Consider the following 22,368-nt stretch of genomic DNA (forward strand, 5'->3'; position numbering starts at 1 on the left):
CATCCAATATATTTATCTATGTGATTATGGTGAATTGGTGTTTGGGTTCTTGAATTGGTCCATGCTTTGGTCTAGTTTTCTATCCCTACACCTAGCCTCCTCATGGTTCCAAAATTTGGGTATCTTCATATTCATAATATGTTTTTTACTCAGGGTTGGAACTAATCAAGTCATCACAGATCAACCATGTAAGTTTACTATCTTTGCATTAGTTTCCATATTAGTTCATTTTCCATGATAGGCCGCATCACAATCAATAGGCTTACACCTTACTTAAAGAGGCATTGAAAAGGCTTACGCCTTAGGGGATACGACCGCCTTTTTGGACATCTTTGGACATGGGTTTACACCTTAATAGTATATGTTGTACCCATTTTTAAAAACTTCACAAAAATTGTGAACTACCATAATTTTTTATTTATTTGTATATTTAATAACTTGTAAGACTTAAACCATACATCTCGAGGCTTTAGCTGGTATGGTGCCTCGCCTCACATCTTAGTGCTTGAAAACAGTGATTACAAGTATAAGATTCTGATAGCCAAGACCATTAGAGTGTTAATGGGCCAGATTTTAGGACTTGACTGAGCTCTACTATAGACAGGCCCTGAACAGATGTAACTAAACCAAAACCAGGCCTGGCTATTATGGGCCCAAACATTCCATACTCTAGCCCATTTAAACAATTGGGTGTAATGGATTGAGCCAGTAAATGAGTGCCCACCATAAGCCCCAAGTACAGCCCAAGCTCAGGCTTGTATGAGTCAGGCCTAATGCCTGTTGGGCCGTAAAAGCCCACCAATATGATTTTTGTATGTACAACATTGTTGGTTGTAAAATATAAAGTTTCTAAGGATACTATAGATTTTTCAAAAAAATAAAATTTCTGAGATAAAAACATTTAATTTGGAGGTTGGAAAGATCTAGGCAAGGGATTTCGAACAATATGATTTTTGTTACAAACAAACTTATCTGTTGGTGGTTATGGACCCCTGAAAAATCCAAACAAAAGCAAACTTATTTTTTTTAAAAGAAAGAGATGAACTAGTTAATCATTCTTATTGGTCTTCTTTCTTTTGTACATTTTAATCACTTTTGATTGAATTATGATTCCTACAATTGTTGAATCTTATAGTCAAAACCATGGTTTAAAGTTTCATAACATCTTAAAATATCTCGGCCAAGACTGACATGAAAAATTGACTTGGATTGGCAAATATTAGTTTGATTTTTATTTTATTTTTCTTGTCATCTGTGACAAATGTCTCACTTTGGAAAAATCCTTTTGTTGCAAGTGTAAACTCAAGAGGTGTAAATTGATCGAACATTTGATAATTCACACACGCTATATTGATGCCTCCCTGGTTCCTTGCCTCGCCAACTTTTACTTATGCCACACCAATTCTTATATAAATCACCAAAAATTTGCACGCAGTTGGCATGGCAATAGCAACTCTCTTAAAGAATTAGGTCTCATTTTCTGCCTTTTTTAAAAAAAAAAAATTAAATAAAATTTTATATCTATCGAAAAATGTATATGATATAACCTTCTAATGAAACTAATTTACGGTTTTGCTTAGTTTCAGACCTATCCAAGAAATTAACTTTTAAATAATGTTCATCGTCATTCATGATTAAAAGATGATTAATGTACAGGATATAAATTCAGTAATTCAAAAAACACAACCGAACAAAAGCTTAATCAAAGAATGGGATACTTCTTCAAAAATTAATAAGTGGGATATTCTTGTACAAATCCAGAAAATAACATAAAGAACTTAAATCGATGCAAGACCATCAATCCTCTTCTAACAAATTATAATATGACGATATGATACATTTAACAGCTTCGCGGCAACATACTTCGTCATTCAGTCTGCAATAAGAGTCATACCCCTCATTTTTTTTCAATTCCATTCCAGCAGTCGCTCATTGCATAAAAAATGCTATGAAAAGATCGAACTAAAATTACAAGAATGCCATTTCCAACGTAAATTAGAGGGAGGGATGACAGAATTACTTGAATGAGGTGCTGCTTCTGCTTATCAATCGGTCAGCAAGTGAAGTTGCATCAAAGAATAGAGCAAAAAAACAATCGATAAACTATACGACATGGGACGGCCTATACTTGAGCGAAAAGAAGTTCGTTCCATGTGTCGGGAATTCCCGGAAGACACCAATGCAAACAATCCTGCATACCCTCCGTTGGTCTAATGCTATAACGGGATATGTGGCCTTCGTCTCTCAGCTCAGATATAGCAGTAATGTCCAAAATCTTAACCTTCGTTCCCCTCACGGCACCTTCAACAACAACATCACTCGATGCATCTTGCCAAACTTCACTTCCACGAGACAACGGTGTGGTATTATCACAGCTACCCCCCGTATTCCAATCCCCGTTAAGAAAATGCCGAGGCGATATGGTCCGGAAGAAAGCCTTGAGTCGTGGATAACGGGGAAGTTGAGAATCCAACCACTTGACGACACTAAAAACCGTAAAATTCTTGGCATTCCCGATCTCCGCAAGGCTCTTATCGTTATTGGGCATGCCGTCCACATACATAACCCAACGGTTTGCTTTGAGCTTCCCTCTGTTCCAATGGTGTCCCGTATTAAGAGCCAAGACATCAAATTGGTGGATGTAACGGCTCAAAAATGCTGTTGGCCGGTCAAGATGCATGGCATAGTCAGTGGCCGGATCTGTGATGTTTAGGGGCTCCAAATCACATAGGCTTGCAGACCAGTAATAGAGGATGGTAGTATTGGTGCTTGGGAATCGATAAGCCCAACCATCCGGACGAATAGCACCACGAGCTTTGACTAGACCATACTGCCTTCCGACATTTTCGACTTCTGGGCTCTCTTCACCACCAGTAACCATACACATTAGAGACTGGAACTGTTGCCTTCCTAAGGAATCCCCTATGAAAGCAACCGTCATGTTTTGCATCCTAGAATCCATTATCACCATTAGATCACAACATTTCATCATAAATCCCAATTCTCGGCATCACTAAAGCTCTTATTGTAGAAAGTGGTTGGTCAACCTATTCAAATGGAGAGAGAAAGAGAGAAAGAGAGAGCTTCTATTGCCTCACCAACTTTTATTAGGAGCACACCAATTCATATAAAATTACCTAAGAATTAGCCTTGTTCAAAAAAGTAAGTGGGAATAATAAAGAAGATACTTACTTTCTCAAAAATGTTGAACCTTTAAAATCCGGCATCTCACAATTTTCAGGTTGCCACCTGAACCCCTCATAGGAAAAATCTGTGCGTCGGTTCAGTCTACAAGCCCACATCTCTGATAACCACATTTTACAACCAAATCCTGAATATAACAGTCGCTTGCTGTCTGCGACCCATTTACCCTTGGCATAATTACAAGCTGTGATGGTGCAGCAAAACCAAAGCCCATTGAATGTAAATCAAATTAGTAACAAAGCACATATGGATATTTAAAGTACTGGATTATCTGATAATTATAAGACTTGTCACTATATCTTAGTAATTGTAAGCAAACATAGAAATGCAAATTGAAAAAACCCATATCAATCAGTCATGCACACACACAAGTATTGTAATCTAACAAACTGGGAGCTATCACATAATTTCTCATCATCAAATCGTTCTTGATTGCTAAGATAGGAATTAAAAGATAATCAAAGATGCAACAATCATACAAAGAGACACTACTTTTGTTCTTACATTCATTTTTGGTGGAAGATGGTGTCAAACCACTAACATCTCTCTTTCTACGAGAGCTCATGGTTGCAGAGCCGATTGGTGCTACATCAAAACCTTGTTCACTTTGAGTGATTATTTTTTCTCTTTTCACAGCTGCATTTGACAAGTCTTCCTTACTGTGTTCCTTTGACTTTATAGATATTAATGGATCGGTTGGAGCATTCATGAGAATCTCTGCACCATCACAGAAAAATCCAAAAGCTAAAGATAAACCAATAAAAAGAACAAACTTAGATATATATTTATAGGGAGTGTAATATAAATTCACATATTTTTTACGTAAAGATTAATTAACTAAGAAAAGGAGGAAACACCAAACACAAGAAGAGAAAACTTGGGAGGAAGAATCCCACCCTCAAAAGACAACAAACTATGTTGCACAGAGGTAACCCAATTCCTTTTACGATTTCCTTCAACTAAATACAAAATCCTCAAAATGAATGCCTCTAAAGATGGATGACCAAAAATAAAAAAAGACCGCTTCTTGCATCTTCAAAATGAGTTGACCCAAGGATTCTCATTGTCTTAAAAGGATATGCCAATTTCTATCTTCCTCCCAAAATTATAACTTTGTTCTTTTTGGGCCTTCTTGGTAGGTGAACTGTCGTAAATCTGCAAAAAGCATAGATTTGCATGCATCCGTTGCTGGTTGCCCCTCTACAAATTACCACAAGTTTTTTCATTGTTTAGTCACCCTCCGATGACTGCAAATCGCAGTAAACTTGTACTTGTTCCCGTGTTTTTCTTTAAGAGGCATCATAAAATTTCGTCAAGACAAAAATCAGTGCAAAAGTTTGCAAAGTTTCGAGATGCAAAAATTGCAATACATAACTTTGTGAATTAACGACTTTGCAGGCGTAACAAGATGGGCCTTCATTTCTAATATTCCGTTTCTAGATTTGCCTTATTTCAATATAGCCTTAATGGATAGAAAACAATATTTCCCATAATAGCTTAAATATATATATATAACAATGTTAGGATTAAAGTGGAATATATTGATGAGATACGAACCAGAAGGCATCATGAACTGATCCTGGGCAGATAGCAAAGTTGTGACAAGTGGAGTTTTCTCCCATAACCAAAGAAAAAGGGTTGTACCAATGAGAGCAGTGAGAGTAATAGAGAGTTTTTTACCACTTCTCAATCTATTAGAATTCCCTCCTTTCATTGCTGTAAAAACAGCCCAAAGTTTTGTCCCAGACGGAGCTTAAAAGCATTTTACTGCAATCATGCCCATGATATTTTCTTCAACTTTCATTATAGTAGATATTCAGCAAGAATCCATTCTTGTCTTTCAGTTGCAAATGTCAGGGTTAACTGCACACCCAAAAGTCAGATGTAAATGCAGGTAATACAATATATAAGTTAAATGAATAAACAAAATCAACGTCAGAAATAGTATTTAAAGTGTAACTCATTAAAATCCATTTATTTCTTGCAAAATATTAAAGAGTTTGCAACAACTTGGTGCAAAAACATAGAGTTTTGATTTGAACATTCAAATATTATAGAAAAGAGCAGATTTTATTTTGAAATTTCATACAAGAAATAGAACTTTGAGGAATAATTTGACGGTAGATGTGTATGAAATGTGTGAAAATTGTTATTTTCTATCCAACTCCTGTGGTGGAGAAAAACATGAAGCGCCTTGTTATAGAATTTCTATTTGCATAAAAGGTGTCACATGTCTGTGTTTCCATTAATAATTAACTACTCACCATCTTGAAGTTAGACCCAGTTAAAAAAATATAAATCTCAAAAGGCGAGGCCAAGTCTCAATTGAATACACAGAGTTTTAGAATCTCATGTTCAATAACTTATCTCCCACAAAGATATTTCATATGTATTTTGTTTCCATTTGTTAAGAAAAGACCTCTATGCAAAGACAGATGCCAATTATAGCATCGAAGCACGTGAATATTAATTCAACAATTTCAACGTTCATACATGAGGACATTGGTCCATCAATTTGTATTATGGGAACTATGGTTGGCAAAATGAAGTTCCAAAAGCTCTCTCTTCATGAAGTGTTAAATGCGCTAATCTGAAATGGCTAATTGTATGGTTAAATTACGTATATCTTCTAGAATAATTATAAAGACTAGAACGTTGGCAACTTCACCATTCAAAATTTCTTAGTAGTCAAAGAAAAAGCAACAATCAAGAAATCAAAAGGAAAAACCGTATCAAGACACACTAGTTCCAAAATTAACAATAACATAGCTTCCAACATAAATAACAATAACATAAAGATGGAAATTAAATAAAAGAGGTTAAAATCCCTTCCTCTTCTGGACTATTGTTTATGAAGCAATGATGGTGGGGTTTGCTTTAAATCTGTCAAATTAGAACAGATGCCATAGTAGTAATAAACAAAACCCATTGACAGAGAGTCCGACCTTGAAGCATGCAGCCCGCTTCAAAATTTGAAGGAACCCTCCTCATTACAAGACACCTGGCGTTTTGAATTTATTTCACAACCCTACATTTCCACCAAAGTATGAAACACCTCCTTGGAAATGCCACGTGTAATCCAACGGAGAGGGTTCCTTCAAAATTTTGAAGCGGGCTGCCTGCTTCAAAGTTTTTTCCATTGACAGAATCCATAAGATCTACAAGTAATAATAATTCAATGCAAATTAAAGCCGCAATAAGTTTGTGCCAAAATGTAGGAGAATTGAGCAATTTTAAAACCAAAACAACAAAATCCAAACTGAGTTCCAATTAATATCTTTCTACTTAATTCTTTGTTATCTACCCTTATACCAAATGCTGGGGTACCCAACATGAATCCTATATTGTCATTCAACTCTATCTAGGTCCATTTCTTTCATCCAAACATAAAACTTCAATCTTTTGTTATTATTTCCAATTCACATAATTTTCAGCCTCTATCCTACCTTTTTTAGACCCTTTGTACAAAATTACTCCATCACATTGGTATAATAGAATCTTACCCATGATTCAGAATAACTTTTTCTAGAACCCTATGTCATTTACATCGTAATTATATTTATTCTGTGTCTCAAATCTACTTTCTAGAAAGAAAGAAAAAAATGTCTTTTGAAAAGGGAATTTTACAACCTATGAACAATCTAATAAATTTATGAGAAGTAAATGCAGAGAGATCTGAAACAGAACTCATATTTCAGGCATCCAACATGAAACACAATATATAAATCAGGAAGAACAATGTATCTACGAGTTGTTCTGAAGATGGAAGAAAAAAATGGAAAAAAAAAAAAGTAACTAATTGAACCAAAAAAGAGACCTTTGGTGTCTTTTATTTCCCCTGTAATCAAATGAGATCAAACCCTTCTGATTAACCCTTTTTTCCTCTTCGATTCGTCACTGTTTCTGGCTTTCTCCCTAGATCCAGAGAGATAGAGAGAGAGATTATACGAAAGTCCTTGGAACCTGAGCTTATCAAATGCAACGGTAATGTATCGCAGAAAACGAGATAATCGTTTTGTTTCTAATTAAGTATGAGTGCCGCCCACGTATTAAGGCCAGCGCTGCAACTTAGGCGAGTCGGGCCGGATTGTGGAAGGCCGGACCGGCCCAACCTACACTGGACCAGATCTCGATCATGAAATGCTAAACTCAAGCCCAACCCAAGTCAGATTGGTTGGGTTGGCTCATAGCAACTCCAATGCACTAGAGCTCGGATTTTGTATCTTCTCCCAACTGTCATTTAACAAAACCCTCCAAAAGCACTCCAACACAGTTGGACTTTGGCTCTCTAATTTGAAATATTTTGGAGAGAGGGAAAGTGGGAGAGTCAAAAGAAGAGAGTGAGTTTTTCTCTCTCTCTACTTATTGATGGTAAAACAATGGCAGTTGTAAAACATTTTACTGTAACTGAATTTGTGGAGAGTCATTTTGGCTAAGTACAGTTGGAGTGAATATCCCTCAAATAAGCAAAATTGCTCTCCACAATAAAATGCTTGATGGAGTTGCTCTCATTCCTCATTAATTCTAGGTAGTTTAGTATGATAATGGCTTATATAAAGATAAGTGGTATATAAAAAAATTATATAAAGTTTACAGTTATTTATCCTAAAAATATCTTTCGAAGTTCATATATATGAAATTCACGCAAATGTAAAGAAAAAGGTGATGATTAACTAAAGTTTGAAATGTGAATTGTAAATGAGAAAGAAGCAAATATTTTTAAACCATAACAATATTAAGTTCGGGTTCGGACAAACCGGGCAACCCGATGTCTATGCCTAAACCCAACCTAATTTGATTCGGTAATTTAATTTTTGCCCAAACCTAACCCTAGGTCTGGTTGAACTCATCGGGTCCGAGTTTGGCCCGCCCAAGTTGCAACCCTAATTATGGTTGTAACGATGTGCAATGTAAAAAAAACATGGAATGGGAAATGACCTCAAATGCCCAAGGTTTTAAAAATATGGACCTAATGGTCTTTTGGTGAATATTTGGGATAACCCTATGTTTAGAAATTGATGACATGTCCTTTGACTTCAGTCTTCTCTTATAGATTTGTAAAAAATATTTAAATGATCTAAAACCATTGATTTTTCTTCCCAAACTAAATCCTCTTCAACCTCTTGACGATGATCATCATTGTTTTGATATTACCATTCAAAAGGTTAAAAATGAATATTTTGAAAATCATTTTTTATTAGTTTATAAGAGAATATCAAGGTCAAGGGCCATGACATTAGTTTTAGAACATGAAGGTATCTCAAAGACTTACCAAAAATGTGTAAGGGTATGATGGTCATGTGTCATGAAAAGGAAACATTTCTTTACAAAATTTCGAATGATGTTTTAAAATGTATTTATGGGTATTAATGCCATAGTAAGAAAAATATTTGAAAATGATCGAAAGGTCTGCATTTTCCATCAAAGGATCTTTTAGTCCATGTTTTAAAAATTATACATTTGATTTCATTTTTCAAATAGAGAATCCTAATTGTCAAACCAACTTATAATAATCCCCACTCGAACCATGCTCGACATAAAGAAGTCCAGTCCAACTTGGTTTACAATCCTTCCAAGTTGGCCTTGCTTGGTAGGGTCTAAAATGGGCGAGGTTCGGGTCAAGTCTGAGTATATTTGTATTTATATATGAAATTATTTACCTTGGATTTTAATTTGAATCATATTCGGATTCTATTAGATAAACCATATTCAAATCATTTTGATTTTACTTAATTTGGATTTGATCCGATTGAATTGCTTGATTCAGGTTAGGATTTTTTCCTTTATACCTATTTATTGGGACAATGACTCAGTGGGCCCTTTTTTAATTTTTTTTCCCATTAGGTCCCCTCACTTAGAATTTGGTCCCTTTAGGATATATCTATATATAAAAAAAATGTCCTTAGAAGTAGATTTTGAAGTGATTTTATATAAAATACCTAGATTACCCCTTAAATCATCAAGAAAATCGTCTCCCAGAAATACCATTTTTTTGAAATTATATATTCCAACATCTTCTTTTTTTAATGATAATGGCCATCCACCTTCTTTATAATAATGGCATGTCCCTTGACCTTGAGCTTGAGCTTGGCATTGGTCTTTACTTATAGATTAATAAAAAATGTTTAAGATAATTAATTTTGAAAAAAAAATTAAAAATCAACATGATGGCAATGATGTTTATTGTAGGATCATCATCATCACCCCCGTCCTTATCATCACATCATTCTCATCGTCATCATAACTATGAATATGTTCCTCATCGTCACTATCATCATCATTTGAAAGGATTGAAGATGACTAATTTAGGGAAGACAAAGTAAGAGGTTTTTTTTTTCTGGTTTAGGTCATTTTTCATTATTTCATAAGAGAAGAGACCAAGGTCAAGGGGCATCTCATTAATTTTAAAAGAAGAGATATCTTAAATATTCATCAAAACGTGGAAGGCTCATCTATTAGAGCTTTTAAAGTTGTTTGAAAGGGAAATTTAGGATAGAAAATGATATTTTGACCACATTCGTGTTAAAGGCACCCCACAGATTTTTGAGCCCGCCGTGTAATTTTTTTATTTACTGAGGACTTTGTTTTACTTTTACCTTCCTCTTTCTTTACCCAGTCTTCAATTAACCAACAAAACAAGATTTTAGGGCGTATTTTCCGGTCATTCAATCTTTGGTAAATACGACTAGAGATGATCACATTTTCGACGTTTCTTTCCAATTAATATGTGGCGATGGAGAAGGAGTTGGAACTTTTTCGTTTGGGTTTTACAGTTTAGGGTTTAGTGCACTCTATCCTTCGTCAACAAAAAAAAAGCTGCAACACTAACCTCACTGGCACTTCTCCCCTTTCTTGTGATTACGATAGTAATCTCGTCAACCTTCTTTCATGGCTCTCTGGTTCACAAGATCAAGAAACATTGCCCATTATGTCAAAAGACAGATGGGATTGTTGAGATTTTTCAACCATAGTTCGTGGACCTTGTCTCTCAACCACTATGATTCCTCACCCACGACCACAAGAAGAATTGGTGAAATTTGTAGAAACCCAGATTCAATTTTAGGAAATCCAGCATCCCTTTTATCCTTTCGTCGTTTCGAATCGATTGAAGCTGAGAAACAAATCGATTTGCCGTACCATGATGAAGAAAATCGGGTAATTCTACGTTGGGTATTCTAGTTTCTTTTCATTTAGAAAATTCTCAAACAGTTTATGTGCATTAACTTATTTTTGATCAAGAGATTGGTATAAAAAACTTTCTCTAATTTTTTTAACAAGATAAAAGTATGGGTTTTTGAAGATATGGTACATAGTGAAGATTGGTAGGTTTTTTTTTTTTTTTTCAATTAGAGACTTATAATTTAAGAAAAAATTTAGTAGAAAAAAAAAATTCTGAAATCAAACAGTTTATGCGCAGTAACTTATTTCTAATCCAGAGTTTTGTAGGAATTTTTTCTGTAATGGTTAAACAAAATAAAAGGAAATGGGTTTTCATAGATATGGTACATAGTGAAGATTGGTGTTTTTTTTTTGCTTGAATTTGAGACTAATAATTTAATAAAATTTTACTAGAAAAAAGTCTGAAATCAAAGCAGGGGTCCTCAAGAACTAAGACTGGTTCTTCAATGAGTCCCAATTTTTGCAAAATCGATCTAAGCTTGGCCTTTTACTGATTTAGAAGATTAATTAGCTATAAGAAATACTAAGCGTTCACTTTTTATTACATGTAATACGGCTTGTTATATATATTTTATTTAAACCAGCGTTCCTCTAACTAGTCTTAGCAATTGGCCCATTTAAAAGGTTCTTTTTAGAGGAGCGACTTTATATTAGAATTTGTATAGTACCAAGGGTGCTGGATTAATGGTGGCAATCAGGTTGAACTTTAAGAGCTTATACTTCTAGTCATTTTACATTTAGGGTGTGTTTGATTGCATGGAAAGTCATTTTCCATGGAATTTGAAATCCATGGAAAAATTGAAGTGGAAAATAGGTAGGGTGGAAAAATCAAATTACATTGTTTGACTGCATTTAAAAACTATTAGAGAAAAAAAAAAGAGAGGAGAGAGAGAGAAAGAGAGAGAACAGGGTTAGGACAGGGGGAGGATGAGGAGAAAGAAGAAGAAGAAGGAGGATGAAGGTGGTCGTAGATGGCATCGACGATGACTATGGTGATGATGATGGTGGCGATTTTGATTGTGATGGTGGGGAAGAAGAAGAAGAAGAAGAATGGATTAGGATTTGGTTTGGGGGTGGGATTTCGTGGGTAGATTTTTTTTTTCAACGGGATAGGTTGGAAAATGAACTCTAACAAAGGGTGGATTTTTTCCTACTTATTTTTCATGTGCACCCTTAGTTCAGCGGTCATTTGCATATATGGCTCCTATTGAGCTAGAACATTAGTGATGTGCAAGATATTTCAATGAACTCTAACAAAGGGTGGATTTTTTCCTACTTATTTTACATGTGCAATCAAACTAGGCCTGTCAATGGATAGCCGAAATCTGAGTCCGAAGTCAAATCCGAAATTTTCGGATATCGGATTCGAATTCGGATGTATTTTTAGGATTCGAATAGATTTCGGATATCACTACATCCGATTCGAATGCTTCTCTCTTCTTTTATATATATTTAAACATTAATTAAGACAAGACACATCTGTTTTCGTTTATTTATATATATAAATAAACGAAAACAGATGTGTCTTGTCTTAATTAATGTTTTTTTATATATATATATAAAAAGACAATCTCTCTCTCTTAATAAGAAATACAAGATAACTCTTTTTTTTTTAATAAAGACAAGAGATCCCTCATTCACTCTCTCTCTCTCTCTCTCTTTAATAAAGACAAGACAATTCACACACTCTCTCTCTCTTTATAATAAAGATAAGAAAATTCACTCACATTCTCTCTCTTTAATAAAGACAAGACATCACACTCTCACTCTCTCTCTCTCTGTAAGACGAGACATATCTCTCTCACTCTCTCTCTCTTTTTAATAGAGACAATATCTCTCTCTTCTCTCTCTCTCTTTCTCTTTCTCTGTAAGACGAGATAAGGCAAGACTAACCTTTCTTCCCTTCTCCCTGGTTCATCTGACGAGCTGGATTTTGAAAGAGTCGGGCACTCATGTTTACTAAATGAACAGGCTCGGTAGTAACTTAAAGTGTGCAAATAATCTGCAAGTGAGTTTCATGGCGAGCCTGAACTTCAATACAACTAAAATCAGAAATATAGTTATGAGATTCAAGACCAATATTAGATATTAGAGGGAAGAAGGTTTGGGAGCTCGTCGTCTGTGATGGTACACTTTCACCTCTGTATACAAGCACTTCCCAAACAATGTCATCAATGGTATAATTTTAAAAGATGCATTCGTATCAATTAGCTATGAATTAGGTGTTCCCTTGCCAGAAAAAATTCTATTTTTCAGGTAATTTTTACTTTCTTTAACTCTATTTTACATGTAAATTAACTGTAAAAAATCAAAGATTTTTTATTATTTAAATTTGAATCGAATATTTTCGGATATCTGATAATTCTTTCGGATGCGAATTCGAATAGTGGTTAGTGATATCCGATCGGATTCGAATTCGAATTCGAATATTACTATTTTTTTTCGGATTCGAATTCGGATAAAGCACTATCCGATCGAATACCTATCCGTTGACAGCCCTAAATAAAAAACACCCTTAGTTCAGCGGCCATTTGCATATATGGCTCCCATTGAGCTAGAACATTAGTGATGTGCAAGATATTTCAATCATAATTATCTTTTGGAACGTAACTTATTGATCTAGTCATCAAGATTAATGTGTCGATGGGGCCATGTTGCATTAAGGGACATAAATGATCGTTCATTTCCATCACCTCTCCATGATCGGTCATATTTTGGATATTTAGGGTTTATTTGAAACGTGAGAGTTCACGGTGAGAGTTCGACTTTCAGGAGGTCAACTCTTAGAAGTTCAACTTCTGAAAGTTGACTCTAAAGGTTAATTATAACTTCTGTGTTTGCTTGTTAGAGAGTTCACCTTGTCTTTTACTTCTTCCCCAAACTCCAACGAGAAAAGAAAAATCAAATCATTTAAAAAATAAATTCTATCATACAACCCTAAAATTGTTCTTCAAGAAACAAATGAGAGAGAGAGAGAGTTAATGCTATTGATGGTGTGGGTAAACCATGATCATAAATTTTCAGGTGCTGGAAGGGTTGGTTTTCTCGGACATCAAGTTCTTTTCGCTGGGCGGTGAGTCACTGGGGTGAATCCTGTCTATCATGGCTTGAATCTTATTTAATTTCCTGGAAACTTGTAGTAAACACGAAGAACAAACATAGAGAGCTTCGACGATGAGAGTTGTGAACCTTTTCGATGAAAGTTGAAACACATGTAAAATAGGTAAGTAGAGAGTTGAGATGTTGGCAACTTGCGTCAGTTAACCCTTCCAAACATGGAATATTAATCAACTCGTGTGAGCTGTGAACTCTCAACCGCAACAAACTGTTTTCAAACACACCCTTACTCTTGAAATTAGGATGTATAGAAGGAGTTTTTTCCTCCTAAATTTTTTTTAAAGACCCCACGCAAATTAGAATTCTCTGTTTGTGGCAGGTCTTGGATTTTCCTGGGGGACAGGTTACATTCACCTCCCAATTGAAATTCATATCTGAGTCCCCTGAGAAGCGGACACATTGCTATCGGGTTCTTGATGACAACGGACAGACAATTATAGGCAGCAGTTTCCAACAGGTATCTCTCCTTTTCTTTTTTTAGGCGAATAATTCGTCTTTCAGCTTTATGAGACACCCAATCTACCTCTAAATAATGACCGACTAGATAAATTCTTGATGTCACATTTATTAGGTAAACAAGGAAGTTGCTGTAAAAGTGTATAGCGAAATGGTTACTCTTCAGATTATGGACACTATATTCTATGAAGCACAGAGGCAAGGAAGAATTTCGTTCTACCTCACAACAATAGGAGAAGAGGCCATCAACATCGCATCAGCTGCTGCACTCACCCTTGATGACATTGTCTTTCCTCAGGTACATTAATAATTGTGCTTAAATTTGGGTGCTGTAGACCCACAATAGATTGGTTCCTTAAAGGGCATATACTGGCAAATTGATTCAATAGAATAAATCCGTTTTTCTATCAATTACATTTTATTGAATCATCATCACCATCATAGCCTTACCTCAAAAGTCTAGGGTCTATTGAGCGATTCAGGGTCCTCCATTCAATTATGTCTAAATTCATGTATTATGTTAATTCAAGTGTTTTCAAATCTGTTCTATTGAAATCCACATATTTTTTTGGTTCTCATCTCTCTCTCTCTCTCAGAACCTTCAACTTGCATACTTCTTCTACAACTATTATCAGTCTTCGTTGAAAATGACCATCCTACCTAAATATCTTCTCTCCTAGAAGATCGACTAGTGGTGTCCAGTGGTTTGCCAAAATTATTTTGTGTGCATACATACAGCGTAGGCATGGATTATACCTTTTTCTAGTTTTCTTACCCTGTTCACTAAGTATTTCTATCCACGCCTTCTCTTGTTTGATCAATCATATACTATGGGGAATAATGTGAGTGGACAACTATGATGTAAATGCAGTATAGGGAACCTGGAGTTCTCTTATGGCGTGGTTTTACCTTACGACAATTTGCAAATCAGTGCTTTGGGAACAAGTATGATTATGGGAAAGGGCGGCAGATGCCAATCCATTATGGGTCAAATCAGCTGAATTACTTCACTGTGTCTTCAACAATCGCGTAAGATGACATGGGCCATGTATATTATTAGCGAGTTACATAATCTCTACTGTAAAATGTGCTTACCTCAAAATAACTTTATTATTGTGTGTTCGTCAGTACACAGCTTCCCAATGCTGTTGGAGCTGCTTATTCACTGAAGATGGATACAAAACATGCATGTACAGTCACTTATATTGGGGATGGTGGCACGAGTGAGGTAAATATAAGAGAGCTTCTATTGCCACACCAACTTTTACTAATGCCATCTCAAGATGTGTGTTCATCTTTTGTGATTTACATATGAATTGGTGTGGCATTGGCAAAAGTTGGTGTGGCAATAGAATCTCTAAAATATAAATGGGATTTCTCCCATAACTTGCGCAACTTATGTCCAAATTCCAATTTCGGTACACTGTTCATTTTAATTCCCAAAACATGCATTTCAAGTGAATTCGTCACTTTTATAATCAACGAATTCGCTAGTATATCTATGAATTCGTAGATATTAAAAGTAACGAACTCATGAGTTCTTAGGTTATAAAAATGACAAATGCATGTGTTTGGGAATTAAATGAACAGTGTACCAAACTCGGAATTTCGTCATATTCAGCGCGCGAAATGGAGATTCACCCAATATAAATAGTCGTGTAAGTTAGCTTCATCTGAACAAAAACCTGGTCTTCTGGTTCTTTATATTCTAATACTGTGGATTATGTTTTAGGGAGATTTCCATGCTGCCTTAAATTTTGCAGCTGTTATGGAGGCACCGGTAATCTTTATATGTCGCAACAATGGGTGGGCCATTAGTACCCCCACGTCGGAACAATTTCGAAGTACTGTCCTGCACACCATGCACTCTCATATTCCGATAGTTACCTCTTTCCAATATTCTTAGTTAAACAATGAGGCTCATTGTGTCTGGTTGTTGGAATTGTCAGGTGATGGTACCGTTGTCAAAGGTCGGGCATATGGAATTCGTAGTATCCGTGTAGATGGGAATGACGCCCTTGCCGTTTATAGTGCAGTTCATGCAGCTCGTGAAATGGCCATAAGTGAACACAGACCTGTCCTAGTTGAGGTGCAATTGATATTCTTCTTGACTTGCAATAATTGTTTGCAGGCTTTTTTTTGGAGCTGCTGTCCAACTTTTACTTATTACACCCCAATTTCTTAAACTATTTATCACACCTTCATTAAAGATTAAAACACTCTTCAAACATTAAAAAGGTTTAGCTCAAATTATTATATCAACATTATAACACTCATTCAAACAATTTCAGTAGTGGTTTACATTTATGATTAGGGTTCTAAAAATTCTTAAACCCCGAAAAATAGTAATCTAGCGAAAAAAATGAGAGAGCTTCTATTGGCACCCCAACTTTTACTTATTATCAATCATTCACTTATTTCCTTTATTTTTATTTGGGGTGTAATAAGTAAAAGTTGGGGTGCCAATAGTGGCTCTCTTTTTTGATAAAAAATTGTTGGCGTGTTCAACGTCATAACAGTTGGACTTGTAAAGTCCATTTCTTATTTCTCTCTTTGGTTTTGTAACCAACAGGCACTCACCTATCGAGTGGGACACCACTCTACATCGGATGATTCAACCAAGTATCGTTCTGTCAATGAAATCGAACACTGGAGACTGGCACGAGATCCTGTCACTAGATTTAGAAAGTGGGTTGAAAAGAATGGTTGGTGGAGCGACATAGACGAATCAGAGCTTCGAAACAATGTGAAAAAGGAGGTATTATTCTTAGACTCATATTTCCATAGCCTCTCTTAGTCTAATTTAGGTGGGCTTTGATCATTAATGTTGACATTTGACTGATCACACACCACTGCAGCTGTTACAAGCAATCCAGATGGCAGAGAAAGTCGAAAAGCCTCCACTTGCAGACCTGTTCACAGATGTTTATGATCTTCCACCGCCCAACCTATGCGAGCAGGAGAGATTACTCCGAGAGACGGTCAAGAAACATTCACAGGACTACCCACCTGATGTGCCTGTTTAGGTCATCCTAACTAAAGGATGTTACTAGGTACATCTTAGGCAAATTTGAAATCCTACATTTGCATTTATCTTATTTTATTTTATTTTATTTTTATCATAGATAATTCATCAAAAATAAGGTGGCCTACAAATGTTGGGTGAATGTCGAGCAATTTAACTACATTACTTTTGAATCTTGAGAAGACATATTGTTTTACGTCAGAACATGAGAAAAAATTAAGCTGTAAATGTTGGGACTATGTTCATAAGCAATGAAAAGCTAGTACTGCATTACCCATTCTGGTTTGCTTATAACCTGAGTCCTATATAATGATGGAATGTTTAATTTTAGCTTCTCATGCTATAGTAGTACACATTAGTGTGATATACAAGGGTGGTACTTGCAAGTTTCATGTTTTGGGTCATGGGTGTTTGGTGTTATCTTCATTTAGGTGTAGATGTACTTAAATGTCTGCATTGTGTTCGGGTGCAAATTTTTATGTTATGCAACAGTACTTAAATCTTGCAAAAATTAATTGGTTTCTGTTTGCATGGCTTAGACAAGGTAGATTATAACACAAAACTTGAACTCATTACCAGATACCCTCTTGTATTAAGAACCTCAACCTTCAACATAATGAATCCAATCATGAGTGCCCCCCCCCCCCCCCCCCCCCAAAAAAAAAAAAAAAAAAAAAAAAAAAAAAAAAATGGAGGCTTCTGTCACAACAGAATGATGTCTCAAGTCACTCTAGATTCTAGGGTAAAGGTGTCGATGAAGTTTCAGACCACTTTGAGGGTAGCAACAGGTAAATGTGCCACCGGTCCCTAGATCTAGTGATTTATGCAATGCAACAAATAAGAAAGTAATCAAGAAACACAAGATTTACGTGGTTCGGCAAGATTGATCAAAGTCCATGGGCGATGATAAGATCCTTTTAAATAAACCTATAGGGTTATTTTAGTCTTTTCACTTGTTTAGTTATCTTATGTAATACTTACATAGCCTAATTAGGGCTAATGAATCAAATTAAACCTTTTCTCTCTGTTTTAACTTGGTATCAGAGTCTCCATCGACCTTCACCTTCTTCCTTTTCTACACCAAACTCAGTCGACCATCTCTACATAAAAACAGCACCCTAAAACCCTTGTCTTCATTTTATATCACCCTTACGGGGGTTCTCTGCGGATACTCATGCGATAAGGATGATGCGATAGGGAGTTGAAACCTATTCAAAGCCTGCGATCAGACTGTAGTTGTAGCAAGGATGCTGTATTCACAGCAGTGATACCTGTGATGACCTGCGACACTCATCTTAGCATCGTTTGAACCTTACGATCACAGCAGTGATACATGTGATCACCTGCGACACTCCTGTGATGACCTGCGACACTCATCTTGGCATCGTTTGAACCTTACGACCCTCAAAGTAGTTGTTTTAGGTATAGCGACACCCACAACAACATCGTACAAGTTTCACGATGCTAGGAGGCTGCTGTGTGAGCCCTGCGATTACAGTAAGAGTTTTGTTTTGAGCAAACGACACCATCAGGTGGCTGATATGCCTTGTGCGACACAAGTGGGTGGCTGTTTGAGTTATTCTTTATCACAACAACTGGTTTTTTGCCCTCTGCGATTGTAGTAGGTGGCTGTCTGTTCTTCGTATCACAGCAGGTGACCTGTTTTTCAGTAGATAACACCAGGACTACCCTGTATGATATAATAGTTTCTATTATAATCCTTGAAAATTACAGCAGGTCAATATTTGTTGTATTTCAATCATCGTAAGGGGTATATGAGGGTTTTAGCAGTTATTGGAAATACCTACGGAGGCTTGTGATTACAGCAAAGTGCTGTTCTAACAGTAATTTTTATCTATTTTGATCGAGTATTGTTACCTTTAGGGTGCTGCAGTCACTTTATCCTAGAGAGTCGTGCCCTCATCTCAGCCGGTTTCTACCTTCGCTCACTCAGGTACCTTTGCATTTGCAAACAGTGTTTCCACCACTTCCTCACCATGGATCATTGATTCTGGTGCCTCAGATAACATGACCGGTATGTCCTCTCTATTTCAAACCTATAGTGTTTGCTCTGGCCATCGCAAGGTTCGCCTAGCTGATGGTTCTTTGTCTTCCATAGCTGGTCAAGGTATTTTACCTGTTACATCCTCTTTATCCTTAACTAACACACTACATGTTCCTCAACTTACTACTAACCTGGTGTCCGTTAGTAGTCTTACCAAAAACTTGAACTGCAGTGTAACCTTTTATTCCTCTCATTGTGTCTTTCAGGATCTGGAGTCGAAGAGGACGATTGGCACTAGACGTGAAGTGAATGGATTGTATCTCCTGGATGTTCCCGGTTCCCCTAGCACCCATTCTGCTATTCAACTTAGTAGTTTTAGCAGTCAATCTAATAAGGCTCTTGTAATGCGTTGGCATTTACGCTTAGGCCATATTTCTTTTGGATATTTGAAACACATGTTCTGTAATTTATTTAATAATAACAATGTGCTTGATTTTTCTTGTGAAACTTGTCAATTAGCTAAACATGTGCGTTCTTCTTATCCTATTAGTATGAATCCTACTACACCTGCTATGTTTGACTTAATTCATTCTGATGTGTGGAGTACTTCCCCTATTACATCCACTCTTGGTTTTCGCTATTTTGTCTTGTTCATTGATGATCACAGTCGTACCACTTGGGTTTATCTTATGAAACACAAGAGTGAGGTTTATGGGATCTTCAAGCAATTTCTTGCTATGGTTCACACCCAATTTGGTTGTACCATCAAGACCTTCCGTTTTGATCATGGTACTGAGTGGTTTCCTCTAGATTCATCTGATGATCATTTTCCTTCTTTATTTCCCCTTCCCCTGTCTATTTCTCCCTCTCCACCCCCCGTCAATTCGTCCTCTCCTCCATTGCAGGTTTACTTTCGACGTCCACGTGATACTACCATCACCTTTATGTCCGACCAGCTCGCCTCTTCGTCTCCAGCTCCGCCTCCATCTGTTCCCTGTGATGATCGTCCTATTGTCACTCGTAAGGGTAAGCGCACGTGTACTTATTCTATTTTCAATTATATATCTAACTCTGCACTATCACCCTCCTATCGGAGTTTTCTTGCTTCTGTTTCTGTTGTTTCTCTTCCTACTACTGTTGCAGATGTTATTGCTTATCCTGAGTAGCGCGCAGCTATGATTGAAGAGTTGACTGCTCTTGAAAAGACTCAAACTTGGGAAATTGTGCCTCTTCCGCCTGGAAGGAAAGCTGTGGGTTGTCGTTGGGTATTCACGCTTAAGCATAATCGTTCCATTGCTCGTTATAAGGCCCATCTGGTGGCCAAAGGTTATGCTCAGACTTATGGGATTGATTATCAAGAAACTTTTGCTCCGGTTGCCAAGATGACCACCATTCGCGTTCTCATTTCTGTTGCTGCTATCCGCGGATGACCTCTTTTTCAGTTAAATATCAAGAATGTTTTTCTCAATAGTGAACTTTAGGAAGAAGTCTATATGGTCCAACCTCCTTGGTTTCTTCCTTCTGCTTCTCCTACACATGTTTGTCGTCTTCGTCGGTCTCTTTATGGTCTGAAGCAGTCTCCTCGTGCTTGGTCTGAGCGCTTCACTAAGGCCATGCATCAGTTTGATTTCCATCAGAGCTCTGCTGATCACACATTTTCTTGCGTCACTCCCACGACAATACTGTTGCTCTGATTGTGTATGTGGATGATATTGTTCTTATTGGAGATGATGCCGATGGCCTTACCAAGGTCAAAACTTACTTAGGCCGTCAATTTGAGATTAAGGACCTTGGACATCTTCGCTATTTTCTGGGTATTGAGGTTGTACGGTCTCAGTCTGGTATATTTATTTCTCAGCGTAAGTATGTTCTTGACTTACTCAGCGCCTCTGGTCAACTTGGATCTCGCCCAGTTGATACTCCTATTGAGCAGAATCATAGGTTGGCTGATTCTGAGGGGGAGTGTGTCAGATATTGGCCAATATCAGCGTCTTGTGGGAAAATTGATCTACCTGTCTATGACTCGCCCTGACATTGCCTATGCTGTTAGTGTTGTAAGTCAGTTTATGCACTCGCCTCAAACATCTCATCTTGCTACTGTTTATCGTATTCTTAGATACCTTAAGGGATGTCCTGGTCGAGGTATTTTATTCAACAATCATGGTCATCTTCGCATTGAGGCATGGACAGATGCAGATTATGCTAGTTCAGTGACAGTCGGTGGTAACTTGGCGTAATAAGAAGCAGGATGTGGTTTCTCGGTCGAGTGCTGAGTCAAAATACAGAGCCATGGCACTTGGAGTATGCGAGTTGTTGTGGCTCAAAATCTTACTAGTTGATTTATGTCTTCCTGTGCCGATCCCCTTCTTACTATATTGCGATAATAAATCATCTATTAACATAGCTGCAAATCCGATTCAACATGATAGAATGAAGCACATAGAAGTTAATCGTCATTTCATTAGAGAAAAGATAGTTTTTGGACAGATTTGTACTCCTTTTGTTCCTACCTCTCAACAACTTGCTGATGTTCTTACTAAAACCTCCTTTGAAGATGTCTTGTCCAAGTTGGGCATCGTTGATATCCACGCACCAACTTGAGGGGGAGTGTTAAATAAACCTATTGGGTTATTTTAGTCTTTTCACTTGTTTAGTTATCTTATGTAATATTTACATAGCCTAATTAGGGCTAATGAATCAAATTAAACCTTTTCTCTCTGTTTTAACTGTTCCTTTCACTATTTTTGTCAAAACAAGGTTACGATCTCTCACTTACACCCTCGGAAAAATTGAAAAATCTCCCTCATTGAAAACTAAAACAAGTTGGTTCCCGACTTGCACGTAGGGAAACTTCTGTGGGGTCGAGGCTTGCGACCATAGGGACTATAGTCCCATCCCAAAAGGGTTTTTCATTTACAAAAACATATTGGCTATGAATAAATAGTCTGTGCAAAAAGACAAAATCCTCGCGAGGGGAAGAGTTACCCAAAAATATGATTGAACCCACAGAATCCCTCTTGGTATATTCTTCCAATATAATGCAACCAACAAAATAGAAGGCACAAACATAACAGTAGAGCTGCTTTTCCATCTCAAATATTTATCATGAATTCACAGTGTTTTTAAGTGCAGAGTTTTGGTTTTAGGCACATCAATGTCATAAAGATTGAGCCATATACCTCACCTTGACATTGTAAAGATTGAGCCTCAAGGCATTGGCATAAGCTCTCTCGTATTACTTTTTAAATGAAAAATAAATAATAAATCGAGAAATTTTAGAAAAGTTATAAATAAATAAAAAAACATCTCGCTCTTTTAGGGAAAAGAAATACATTTATAGATTAATAAAAATATAATCAGACCAACAACTTCTGCAATCCAA

General features: G+C 36.6%; 2 protein-coding genes across 9 annotated transcripts in view; one reads left to right on the forward strand and one right to left on the reverse strand.

Moving 5' to 3' along the window:
• Positions 1-1,726: 1,726 nt before the first annotated feature.
• TBL14 (TRICHOME BIREFRINGENCE-LIKE 14) lies at positions 1,727-7,185 on the reverse strand. The gene is made up of 5 exons (XM_086434792.1): positions 7,022-7,185; positions 4,762-5,067; positions 3,709-3,921; positions 3,193-3,388; positions 1,727-2,951 (listed from the first exon to the last, which is right to left on the reverse strand). The coding sequence occupies exons 2-5, from the start codon at positions 4,916-4,918 to the stop codon at positions 2,123-2,125; spliced, it is 1,395 nt and encodes a 464-aa protein (XP_086290918.1). The 5' UTR covers positions 4,919-5,067; positions 7,022-7,185; the 3' UTR covers positions 1,727-2,122.
• Positions 7,186-9,868: 2,683 nt separating this feature from the next.
• LOC147406660 (thiamine diphosphate-binding fold (THDP-binding) superfamily protein) overlaps positions 9,869-22,368 on the forward strand; it is a 17,960-nt gene continuing 5,460 nt past the window's right edge. For 5 of the 8 annotated variants that reach the window (XR_015176543.1, XR_015176544.1, XM_086434795.1 and 2 more), the window contains exons 1-9: positions 9,869-10,359; positions 13,820-13,957; positions 14,072-14,254; positions 14,828-14,985; positions 15,085-15,184; positions 15,689-15,800; positions 15,906-16,045; positions 16,529-16,714; positions 16,815-17,009. Coding sequence is in view for 6 of the 8 variants with exons in the window: in XM_086434795.1 (XP_086290921.1) it covers positions 10,093-10,359; positions 13,820-13,957; positions 14,072-14,254; positions 14,828-14,985; positions 15,085-15,184; positions 15,689-15,800; positions 15,906-16,045; positions 16,529-16,714; positions 16,815-16,982 (1,452 nt within the window). In the remaining 2 variants the exon portion in view is untranslated. Of the gene's footprint in view, positions 10,360-12,355; positions 12,511-13,436; positions 13,607-13,819; positions 13,958-14,071; positions 14,255-14,827; positions 14,986-15,084; positions 15,185-15,688; positions 15,801-15,905; positions 16,046-16,528; positions 16,715-16,814; positions 17,010-19,252; positions 19,271-22,368 lie in introns of those variants that run through there. The other 3 variants (XM_086434796.1, XM_086434797.1, XM_086434798.1) reach the window with 3 other exon arrangements.

This window comes from Akebia trifoliata, chromosome 3 (genome assembly GCF_017979445.1).
Source record: "Akebia trifoliata isolate Shusen 1 chromosome 3, ASM1797944v1, whole genome shotgun sequence".
Classification (NCBI taxonomy): domain Eukaryota; kingdom Viridiplantae; phylum Streptophyta; class Magnoliopsida; order Ranunculales; family Lardizabalaceae; genus Akebia; species Akebia trifoliata.

Excerpts from the sequence above, each read along its gene's own strand:
- TBL14 (XM_086434792.1), bottom strand. The coding sequence starts at position 4,918 with ATGAAAGGAGGGAATTCTAATAGATTGAGAAGTGGTAAAAAACTCTCT. Across the intron at positions 3,389-3,708 it reads ATCTTCCACCAAAAATGAAT|CTTGTAATTATGCCAAGGGT; the intron begins GTAAGAACAAAA and ends GCACCATCACAG. Across the intron at positions 2,952-3,192 it reads GGTTCAACATTTTTGAGAAA|GATGCAAAACATGACGGTTG; the intron begins GTAAGTATCTTC and ends AATGGATTCTAG.